Consider the following 12,614-nt stretch of genomic DNA (forward strand, 5'->3'; position numbering starts at 1 on the left):
GCCCACGATGTTGTGCCGTGGAATAATCCTAATCCAAAAATAAAATAACCTAACCTACATTCCCCTCAATTCACTGCTGTCCTTGTGCATGTCCAGCAGTCGCTTATTGTTCCCTTATTGTCTTTCACATCCCAGTAACAAATTCGATGGTTAGCTTAACAGCAGCTCCCACCCACACACACCTACTGCTTTCCTTCATTCTACGGATGTGCTTTCGCTCGACGCCCTATATACCCTGGTGCTGTCTGTTTGAGACAACTGAGTGATATGTCCGGCCATTTTAGAGAGCAGCCAACCAAGTCGGTGTGGGACTAGAGTCGTGAATAAGCCGGACCCAGCAAAGACGACAGGTTTCCCTATCTGATGAAGAGTCATTTAGACTCGAAATGTTAGCTTGCTTTTTTTTCCACGGATGCTGTCTGGCCCAATGTGATCTCCAGTTTTTTTTTGTTTTCAGTACAGATTCCAGTTTCTGCAGTAATTTGCTCCTAGGGTTTTCTATCTACACAGCTTTAATGAAGTAGTTCGTTTCTGGGCCAATTCCATCCTCACTTTCACAGACAAATTTCCACAAGAAATACCCATTAACTCAATTGAAATTTGCAAACATCTAAAGTGGGATTTGGACTCCCATTATTAGCCTAGCTCTAGCATCAATCATACAGAAATCGGCTGTGAGGGGAGGGCTGGGGATGTCTTGTGGCGCAGGCGGTAGTGTCCCTATTTGTAAAGCTAGAGGCTCCGGGTTTGGGTCCCAATTCAGGGTTTGACAATCCATCAGTTCACTCTGATGGCTTCGGCAAACATGGGACAGTTCCAGTCGTTCATAAATTATGCAGCAAGAAACTGCCTCCCAGTGACATCCAATAACTGTCACCAGGACAGCGGCGAGAGCGAGGATCAGAGTGGGAGAACGAGATACACACACGGCCACTTACACGATGCGCCTTAATCGGCTGTTTGCAATGCAAGTAGTAAGGGAGTCACATTAAATCTGCGGAGTCGGGAACTGCAATGACATCAAACGCGCGTTAATCCCTAAAATTACCGCTGGAATTTTGAGGCGACAGGCGTTTCGCTTTAAACAATGAAGAATAGATTTTTCTATACAGTGAAACAGAATACGAAATAAGTATGCTCCATGTTAGCTATAATTTGCACGATTAAATATAGTGGTGCATTGTCGGTGGTTTGCTGTCTTCACGTTGTAATTTCCTTTAGTTAAAGCCTGCATTGGTCAGTCCATTGTCGAACAGGCCCTCGGATTATAATAGAATTCCCTTTTTTCGTCTGGTCTTTCTGTTATTGCTTTAAACTCCAATTATCTCTGCCTTATTTCTAGTGCCCTACATTGTATGAATATATAGAGTGAAAGTTTCACTGGTGAATCTGGTAATGTTTAGTGCCCACCATTCCTTTGCTTACTTGGGATAGACGTCAATCGGAATGTGAGGCGCAAATTCCAGTTTTGTTTTTGCTATGTTTCCCGCATGTTCCTGGATTAATCCTGGATTAGAACTGGTTCGGTGCAAGCCGCAAACTCTCTGTGAGCTACAGAGGCGAAGATTGTCCACTCTCCTCATAACACTTGCATCGCGACAGCTTCTTCTCGGCAGGGAAAGAAAGCGGCGCTTTTAAAATAACAGAGATAATAATGTGTAGAGCTGGATGAACACAGCAGGCCAAAATGTTTTTTTTGTACGAAATCTGCATCCTTTGCCTATGCATAGCGATGAACAGTCGGTTTACACGGACTGTCATAGACACTAACGGCAGGCTGACGTTTAAAATACACTGGTAGGAGCATTTTGCGTTTCTCTTCGTCAGCTAGATCGTTTTTAGATGTTAGCGCCTTACAGTTAAATTCTCAGACAAGGGAATTTGTGAAGCGAGTTTAAAGTACCTCTCCGTTGTCTTATTGACTTATCCTGTCACCATGTGCACCTCTCGTTATTATAACAGCATTTTTACAAAACAAAATCCCTGAAATGAATCCACCCGAGATCGCTCCCACTGAAGAGTGCAATCACAATATGGAAATGAAAACTGCCTCTGCTCCTAAAAATTACAAACTCATTGTTAAATGCCGTGCGAGGAAGGAAGATGGGGAAGACGAGACGTGTCAGCATATATCCGCCGTCAGCATTAACAATAACTCAACGTAAAAGGAATAAGAAGTAAACCTCCGGATAGATAAAAGGAGAGGGGTGTGTAAACCCTGTACACGCGAGATCGGATCTCACAACCCAATAATTAAAATAAAAATTGTTGTGACATTAAGACCCAAACGGTTGGCGTAATTATAAGCAAGTCATTTATTTCTGGATAGCAGCCGTTTGAAATAACCTACAAACTCTGAACCCACCCCATGTGGCCGTATTCCTATTGCAGATCTGACCATTGCAAAAGGTGTTAAAAACACAGTATCTATTTAAATACTGAACATAGATGGCCGGCTATGGAGGGTTTTATTGTTAATTCTGAGCCTTAAGTGATTAAAATGTTAACGTGAGCAAAATTTCAAATGGAAATATCACCTAATTAGTTAATTGACTGGTTTTAAGAGTTGGCCGGCATTGGTTGATTACGCGTCTGGTTGTAGTGAAATTCTCCAGAGCTTAATTTTTGTTAGTGACCGGCTTTTGATATCAGACTGATTTTATCTAACACTCTATCCAAAACACCGAGCGAAAAATACATCAGCAAGAGTCTAGAAGTTGTATGTGAGGTGTTCGGCCGTTCAGATAATGACAATGTCCCGCGCCGTGAATAAAGTGAGTTGGACTCAGTACCTCTGCGCAGATGATCATTCTGGGTCCGGAAGTCTTTCGGCGCATCCCTGTTTAAATTCTCCCCTGGCTTCAGTTCAGTACCAGCATCCATCTGTGCCCCAAACCCAAAGTCGCTGTTGCTGGTTTTGCAAAGCACGTACTCCGACCTTCAGTGTCTGTCCAGGTCAACTTTTCAAAAGTGGTAGTTCGGGGCACTGGGATGAATTCCGCGTGCAGAGTTCGCCCATTGAACAACGATCTCAGAGTCACTGGCAGTGCAGGGCCGAAGTGTTACTACTGGCTCGGCAGACCAGCGAGTGGAGCTGGTACATTGCGTGTACGGCGCGCGCACACACACACACACACACACACACACACACACACAGGCACACACACACACACACACACACACACACACACACAGAAATGGAGACATAGACACAAACGGGCAGATTGGCAGACGGTCACACGCGCACGAACACACGCACAGAAAGTCACCTACATCGTATGTATATATAGAATGAAAGTTTCACTGGTGAATCTGCTAATGTTTCGTGCCCACCATTCCCTTGCACAGAAACTAATTTCCAAACGGCCGGACGCTCTCTTCGTAACTCTCGCGGCTGAAAGGTACAACAAAAGGCAAAGATCTGATCCAGCTCCTCTACACTGGAGCCTGCCAACGAGTGGGAGGTTGGGTAGGATTGTGGGACGGAACATCTGTGCCCAGGCGAGAAATAAACCTGTAGGCTTTCCCATCTACTGATTTAAGTTTTTGCCCGCATAACACATTATAAAGTAACTGGCGATATCCCGAACATTTCTTCAATTTTTTTGCCATTATATGGTTTAATTTGTACTGGACACGTTTAAAATATTTTACGTAAAATGTGCTTTAACTTATTTCAGTTCTGAAGTGGAATTTGAATCAAATCTGACCTATAAGGGGGAGGGAGTAAAAACGTTGAAAACTGCCTGTAAAGAAGCCGGCGGTGGGGTTCTGGATGGTGCCTGCAATCATTTGGACGGCAGTGGAACATAGTAAAGGCGGCTAGGGAAGGGGCGAGTGAAATTTAGCAATGCAGCTGGATTAAAAACCTCCGACAGATAACTAGACTGTCAAATCTCGCCCTTTGGATTCACACCTGATCCTAGGCTTTCTCTTGGTGAAGATTACATGAAAATACATGACATATTAATTTATAATTTATTGTATATACTAGTTATAATTATATAGCATACGCACCAGGGATGAGTGGTCATATTTGCATTTTACACATATATAGAACTGTAATTGCGCTAGTTGTGAATATGTAACTGTAGCCTTGTGTTTGCGTTTTTATTTGTATATTTTGAATTTGCTTCCAGAGTATTGAATTATATACAAATTCTTCCATGCGTGAAATATCGCTGACTCTCACTTTGTGTGGCTTTTAATTTTTTTAAAATTCTATTTCAAGGCAGAACCGGAAGCCAAGTCCAGAAAATTACCGACACGATTTGGTAATGTCGTCCTTGGCGTTTTCCTGTCGGTGATTTCGTTTAATTAGGGTGGATTTATTTCAATTTCCTAATGTATAAACAACTTTGAGGGCTTTGTTGGCATCACTTGCCTGTTTTGTTTTCATTTCGGCTACGATGCGACAAAATTCAAAAGCCTGGCGTTTTAAAATTGCTCCTACATCCCGGAAAAACCTTGGATTTGCACAAATGTCACTCTAAATATCAGGGAGGGCTGGAAGGGGGTGGGTTGTGGGGCTGACTGAGAAAAGTCTTTGAACTGCTTCCCTCAGATATTTGTCCGTTAGATATTTGAGTACACGTGCTACAGCATGGATAAATGACCATATGGTATACACATATAGTGGTGGTACATGGTCATATAACATACACTTATATATCGGGGAATCATGGTCATATAGTATATGTCATACACCAAGAATACATGGTTATATTGCATACACGTATTGCAGCATGGATGCATGGTCATATAGTATACGCATGATAGTGCACCAGAGTTGCATGGCCATTTGTGTAGACATGCAATGCAGGAGGAGCACTGATCATTTGGCACACAAATGTAAAGCACGAGGAATACACGGACATGATAATGTGCCAGGGATACATTGACATACAATATACACAAGATAAGATACAAGAATACATTGACACGTATACACATGGCAATGTACCTGGGATAAATGTTCATATTTACTATTTCTATAACCTACAATGTTAATCACCGCTTCAGGACAAGGGGACACGTCTTTAAATTGGCTTGATATCGTTTTGAATAAAGTGTTCGCAAATTCTGCTTGTTTTAAGCGAACAGCATCCTTGCGCGTCGGGGAACACATCTATTCAGATAAATGTATGAGCAAATTATCTCTGGTAAACATATCGATCAAATATCAAATTAAAGGGTCATTTAAGAAAATATGGTTGGCAATTAACACGTGAGGATTGTGTAACTAACTCACGTAGAAGAAGTCACCCCCAGGATATTGTACGCGGAAGACGCTCGGACTCTTGTTAATGCTGAATACTCACCTAAAGCACGCTTTCCCGTCTCAGGTTGTCCTTTAGAGAGAATTCGAAATCGCTGGGCTCCGTCCACAGCCTTTGCCCGAGCGACACAAACGGTCGCTATCGGTCCCCGCGGGGATCACTCGTTAGGGAGGCCGTACCGCGAGCTCAGACACTTCTCAGAATGTTAAATACCGAAGCTAAGAATGGGCTAAATCTTACTGAACCGGACACGCTATCCTAAAACGCCTTACCTACTTGTTAGAGAGAAAACCAGTGTTGCATTTCTGAGGAATAAAGAGAACGATCTGACTGACCCACCGCCTCCAGTTTGTTTTTCGAATATTCTGCGCTCAATGAAATGTTAAGTAACACCCTGATAAATTTTGTTGACGCTGATCTTTAAAACGGACCGGTGCCTGGGGAAATCAGGCAGTAGTGCTACTGATGTATCTCCTGATGAATTCAAAATCAATGCCCCATTTGTTTGCATTCCGAGAGTTTATCAAACACATCTTTTTGTAAACGACTGGCGCTTCAGTCGTGTCTCTCCCCTAACATTTTAAAGATTTGAATTTTTGTTATTTATTTCCCTTGAAGGGACCGATGAAAACAGGGTTTGGTGGGCTGGGGTCCAAAACTTAGGGATACAACAAGGCGCAGCGGCATGTGGTCGGCGAGAATAATGGGAGCGGGGGAGGGGGCTTGGAGTGAAGGCAGAGCAATCTGACCCCAACATCTTTTTTAGAGAGAGAGCAAGAGGAGGTGGTGGGGTTTGGGGTGAGTGGTTAATTTGCTTCTTAAAACTGGCTAGCGGCGGTAAATTCGACATCAAATGGCAATGAATATTTTAAGATTTAAAAAAAACTGAAAGAACAGCGGATGCTGTAAATCAGGAACAAAAACAGAAGTTGCTGGTAAAGCTCAGTAGGTCTGGCAGCATCTGTGAAGAATAAAAAAATCAGAGTTAACGTTTCGGGTCCGGTCACCCTTCCTTACCGCACCGACGAGCTTTCTACACCAGACCAGAAAGGTTAACACTAATCTATTTTAATTTCTTCACAGAGGTTGCCCGACCCGCTGAGCCTTTTCCACCAATTTCTGTTTTTGAAAGTTTTAAGATCTTATCCAGCTGACAGAGGCACACATCGAGAGCAAGCTTCTCTGCTCGCGAATCGGAAGAGCCCGGGTGCAAGTTCGAGTCCGGGAGGCGTTAGAGTCTGACTTTGATACATCAGTTCGAAGGTAAGAAAGTTGGAAAGACTAAAGTCACCAGCAATTTCCAATCAGGCTGTCAAAATGCTTTCCAATTTTCACTGCGATTTTTAACCTCAATTAGCGGGTTTCGTTTTCAAAATGACATCTTGTTTCGTCCTCACAAGCATTGGAAATGATATTGAGTATGAGAAGATGAACTTTTTTTTAGTCCTAAATTCACTCGGCGCTGTATCTTTTGATATTCGGCCGTGGGATGTGGGTGTGGGGAGGCGTCAATGGCTGGACTAGAGTTTATTGCCCCATCCCTAATTGCTCAGAGAGCTTTTAAAAGCTAACTACATTGCTGTGGGTTTGGAGCGACATGTAGGCCAGGCCGGGTTAGAATGACAGCTCTCCTAAAGGACACTGAGCGAACCAGATGAAGGTGAAGCACATCACAGGTCCTGAACCTGAGGCGCTAGGTGTCCAGGCCATTCTAAATACTGGTATGCCACCTTGCCCGTGGTTAGCGACTGCGTCAGCCCTGCCAATACTGAGTTGGCTGGTTAAGACTGGAGAGCAACGTCAAAGGAATACTTTGACCAGTGGTGAGCATCGCTGCCTCACAGCCCCGGACGCCCAGGTTCGACTCCAGCCTCAGGCGATAGTCAGTGTGGAGCTGGCACAGTCTCCCCGTGTCTGCGCCGGTTTCCCCGGGGGGTGCTCTGGTTTCCTCCCGGGCGGAGGCGGGGTTGGTGGATGGGCCATGCTAAGTAAGCCCGTAGTGGTCAGGGAAATGCAGACTAGATAGGTTAACCATAGGAAATGCAGGGTTATAGGGATAGCCTGAGTGGGAAGCTCTTCGGCCAGCCCAGTTCGTCCCCTCCCCCCACTGCACCACACAACCAGCCCAGCTTTTCCCCTCCACCCACTGCATCCCAAAACCAGTCCAGCCTGTCTCTGCCTCCCTAACCTGTTCTTCCTCTCACCCATCCCTTCCTCCCACCCCAAGCCGCACCTCCATCTCCTACCTACTAACCTCATCCCACCTCCCTGACCTGTCCGTCTTCCCTGGACTGACCTATCCCCACCTATACTCTCCTCTCCACCTATCTTCTTTTCTCTCCATCTTCGGTCCGCCCCCCCCCCCCCCTCTCTCCCTATTTATTCCAGAACCCTCACGCCATCCCCCTCTCTGATGAAGGGTCTAGGCCCGAAACGTCAGCTTTTGTGCTCCTGAGATGCTGCTGGGCCTGCTGTGTTCATCCAGCCTCACATTTTATTATGATCTTCGGCGTGCCTGGTGCAAAAGTCGATGGGCCGAATGGCCTCTCTGTGGGGATTCTTTGATTCAATGATCGGAGAGACATGCCCTCCAGTGCATGTTGTGTACGCAGCACACTGTCATCTGTTACTGGCTATACACCGAGGGGTTGTGTGGGCCGCCGATCATGTCAGACAACCTGAACTAGCTGCCTCCTGTGAGATTAGGGATGGGATGGGCAAACCAAAAAAAAAGGAATCTCATTCCCAAAGGAATGGCGGACGAGGTGCTGGGCTGTAGGAAGTGTGTGCCACACTGAGGATACATCGGCCCCCGCGGCCCTCTCAAACATTCGACTATTTTTGGAGGAACGTTGACTAACAACCTTGGAGATCATTTTAATAAACCGTTGGGTAGACTGAAGGCAGCAAATTTCGTTTCCGTTTGGAGGCATGCCCCCACTGGAGATTGCCGGGGATTTTTATCTTTATCTCACCCGATCTACCTAACCCCAACCGTCTCCAGCACCAACTAATTAACCCGAGAAATGGGGCCAGACACTGGCCTTGGTCAGACTTGCTGCGCTCATGGTCGGGTATGGCTGGACGGTAGAATTTCACGAATATTACTCGCTGCGCTTCCATGTCGTCGTTTCCTCGCCATCCTCACTCTACGAACCTCACTTAGCAAACCTCTCTACGCCCCACAGCTCGCCGCCCGCCCCCCACACACACGCATGCACACCCCCATACACACTCACAAACACACATACACATCCCCCCAACACACACACACATATACGCACCCTCATACACACACACATCCACCCATCACACACTCACCCACACACACATACACACCCCCATACACACTCACAAACATACACACACATTCCCACCCCACACATATACACACTTCCAAAAACACATTCACAAACACACACAACCACCCACCCCTCCACACACACACATCCCCCCAACACACACACTCACCCACACACACATACACACCCCTAGACACACACGCAGAAACACACACATCCACCCACCCACACACACATTCCCCACCTCACACACGCTCACCCACACACACACACACACACACACCCACATCCACACACACCCTCATACACAGCCACCCACACACACACATCACCATCCCACAACACGCACACACCCATCCGCACACACTCACGACGGCACACACAAACACACACAGACAAGACACGTGTGTGTGAAAGTTTGGATGCAAAGGGATATGAAGGGGAGGGGGCGGGCGGCAGTGTTTGTCAATTCCCAACGCACCTTTCCATTCCCAAAAGCTGAAGAACTCGACAGAGTCAGTTCGGTCAAGGACGGGAATCGAAATGTGTTTGCTTGGAAAGACTAGCGCCTGAGCTGAGGAATCTCCCCGGCCCCTTACGCCCACTCCCTCCCCTCCTTCCAGGTCAGAGCTTGCTTTGGAGAGACGTGCGAAAACGGGCAAAGGGGCAGACGGCCGGTTGGGATCTTACCGTGTGGGGGTTACAGAAGACCAGTCCTGGATGCTGACTATGAATGATGTGCCTGTACCGACGGACTCAACCCAGACACGCGCTGTACATCTGTTGATACAATTTCCTATAACAATGAGCTTCATTACATATTCATAACGTGTGCTGCTTACCCAGGGATCAGAGGAGGGTTGGGGGAGCGGGTAAAGTTACAATTCATCTTGTTTATTTTTCAGAAATACTAAAATTAACAAACAGTATCTTGTCTTCATACTGGCTAGTGACTAAAATGACACACAAACCAGAGACTATGCGCACACTATTGTGAAATTTCTGAGCGTATTAAATGTTCTGAAAGTACACATCCTCGTTTCATATTCAGAGTGAAAGGGATAGCAGAGGGTTTAATATTGAGTGTCAGATTACAACGGCGTTGGGATGTTGTCTGCAAAAGGCTGCGTGACTGTTGGAAACGCATGAAAAACGCGTCCTCGCCCCCTTTCTCTCCCTCCTTCGCTCTCTCTCTCTCTCCAGAATTAGAATTGGAATTAGGTTTATTGTCAAGTATAGCGAAAAGTGTACAAAGTCGCCATTTCCGGCGCCATCTTAGCTGCAAAGATAGCTAGGTACAAAATATTAGGTATAAATTGAAAAAATAATTAAAGAAATAAAGAGAAAGGTGCAACGTTACAGTCCTGTAGTTCTAACGCGGGGAACCCACGCTCTACACATTGAGTGAAACATGAGGGTTTTTTTTGTTTTCTTAGTGCAGGACAATTAGGTCTAGCTGTGCGTGGGTGTACAGCCACCCTCAGATAAACTATCAAATTGAGAAAAGGATGAGCTGCGGATTGGGGGTGGGGGAGGGGTGAAATCGAGAGGCGATAAAATGGTAATGATTGAGAAACTCGCTTCTTTTTTCTGAAAAAGGACAGAGCCAACAATATATTCCACGCAGCGCCATTTGAATGTGCTGGAACTCAGGGCAGTTAAACAGCGAAACCCATCTCACCTGCACCGCCGTTAAACCGTGGGCGCTCTGTCGATTTCGGGCAGCTTGTAGGTCCAGGATGTTCCAGCAGCATTGTATTTCGGACTACGGCAGAAATTTTCTTCATAAATGATAACTTCAAACAAAAAAGAAACTAAAATAACCATAAGCAAAAAAAAAATTGGAGCCTAGATATGGGGTATGTAAATCCCTTTTGCAAGACAAGGAGAGATAGCCGCGGGCCGGGGAGAGGAAGCTACTGGTGTCTGTGAGAGATCGAGTGGGGAATTCCTGGAATTAATACTGTCAGCTGATCTAGCCGTCGATTGTAGCCAATGCTGCCGCACATTTTGTTGTCTTGGGACTCAGCGGAAGGCTGGATAGACGCGTCGCCGGGTGTTCGTTTGTGTCCCCAAGTACAACTTGATCCACGTGTCAGTGTTTTGTTCTGAACAATAGGGAAATTCAGAGAGACAGCACACTCCACCTCCTTCCCAAATTATCTCTGAATTCGTCAAACACTACTCCCTTCCATTAATAAAGCACCGCCACTTTGTGGATTTATTTGGATCCTTTAAACTCGCGTTTTGACCTTGAATGTCTCGGGGCGTTTAATTACCAGAAACAAACATGCGCTTAGATATTTAGATGTAAAAGCATATATACACCGTTAATACGCACATTTACACAAATCCATATAAAATAGGATAAAACCATGAACTGCGAATGTGGAAGACCTCAAACTAAAACAGAATAACTGGATACATTTAGAAGATCTAGCAGCATTTTTGGAGAGAAAGTACAGCTTATGTTTGGAGTCCAGTGAAGCTTCTCTAGGGCGGATCATAGCAAGGAAAAGGTGGTATTTATGTTGAAGACAGGGGCTGGAGGGGCATTTAAATAGGGTCTCCGCAAATAATTGCATATATAGTTTTAAACGGTGCTTTTAGAGTTAAATAACACCTTTCGAGTAAAATCTCTAGATAAAAATTTTTTGTGAAAGATAACATCTCAGAATTCTGCCAAACATTTTTATTATAGCAGCTTTAGATTCGCCTTAACGAGAGGGGGTGTTCTCGAAATCACTCCACAATCTTGCCGACAGCGAGTTGCAGGTGTGGGAATAAGTTGTCTTCAGAATATCATTGCTGTTGAACAGACGAAAAAAAAAGATAAGATTTTAAAAGCAAGCCCTCGGTAAATTTTAGCTTACCAAAAATATAACGAGCTGGGTATTAAAAGAAGGCCAAAATATATGGGGTTTGGAGAAGCTGTGGGCAAGGAGGTTAAATGGAGGGTGGACCGAGTAGCAGCTAACTATGCCTAAGAGCAAATGTAACACCGAGAATTCCTGATTTACACAGACTGGTCGGCGAGCATGCAAAACTCAAAATAACCCTTTAGGTTAGAACCTTGTTTTTTTTCAGAATTAGGTTCCCAAAGACCTATAGGAATACCTCAAACCTTAAGCTTATCTTCCTTTTTTAAAAAAAAACAGTTTGTAGACTTGTTCTAGTTTCCTAACATATTTTGCCTCAAATAAACATTATGTTACAAGTGTCCGATAGTCTTCCAGATTCTGCTTCTAGCTGCTACTTCTTAAACATTTCGCCGGAAAGAAAAAGAACAAATATTAAATAGGAGCTAAGGGCAGCAACCTTGGGAATGGACAGGTTAGTCACATCTGAAAAAGCAAGTTGAATAAAACATAGTTATGGTCTACCTCCACGTCTCTGCTTCCGTTTACCTACCTGCGTTTCATGTTAGCTCGCGAGCTATATATCTATTCTCCCCGTGTGTGTGTAGGTTTCCTTCCACAGTCCAAAATGTGGAGGCTAAGTGGATTAGCCATGGTAAAGATAACAAAGTGTGAAGCTGGATGAACACAGCAGGCCCAGCAGCATCTCAGGAGCACAAAAGCTGACGTTTCGGGCCTAGACCCTTCATCAATCAGAGAGATTCTCTGCTGAAAGGTCTAGGCCCGAAACGGCAGCTTTTGTGCTCCTGAGATGCTGCTTGGCCTGCTGTGTTCATCCAGCTCCATACTTTGTTATCTTGGATTCTCCAGCATCTGCAGTTCCCATTATCACTGATACAATTTTAGCCATGGTAAATGCGGATATTGGAGAATGGAATGAGTCTGGGTGGGTTGCTCTTCGAAGGTTTGGTGCAGACTCGATGGACCGAATAGCCTCTTTCTCTACAGCAAGGATTCTTTCTTTCTTTCTGTCTATCTGTCCATCTATCAAACTATCTCGCGAGCTTTCTTGCTTTCCATCAATGCGCATGTATATCATCTATCCTTCCATCCAGTCTTCATCTACAGGGGTCAGTGGTCCAGTGTTATTATCACTACACTATTAAATCCAGAGA

At 45.0% G+C, this 12,614-nt stretch overlaps 1 protein-coding gene across 2 annotated transcripts in view; it reads right to left on the reverse strand.

The window, feature by feature from the left end:
* Window positions 1–10,495, reverse strand: part of lhx3 (LIM homeobox 3) — a 71,272-nt gene extending 60,777 nt beyond the window's left edge. Inside the window, exon 1 of one of the 2 annotated variants that reach the window (XM_048558748.2) lies at window positions 10,263–10,495. In XM_048558748.2, the coding sequence (XP_048414705.1) occupies window positions 10,263–10,368 (106 nt within the window). In that variant the 5' untranslated portion in view covers window positions 10,369–10,495. Of the gene's footprint in view, window positions 1–2,792; window positions 2,951–10,262 lie in introns of those variants that run through there. The other variant, XM_048558749.2, reaches the window with a different exon arrangement.
* Between the last annotated feature and the right edge of the window lie 2,119 nt (window positions 10,496–12,614).

The sequence above is a fragment of the Stegostoma tigrinum genome, chromosome 29 (assembly GCF_030684315.1).
Source record: "Stegostoma tigrinum isolate sSteTig4 chromosome 29, sSteTig4.hap1, whole genome shotgun sequence".
NCBI lineage: Eukaryota > Metazoa > Chordata > Chondrichthyes > Orectolobiformes > Stegostomatidae > Stegostoma > Stegostoma tigrinum.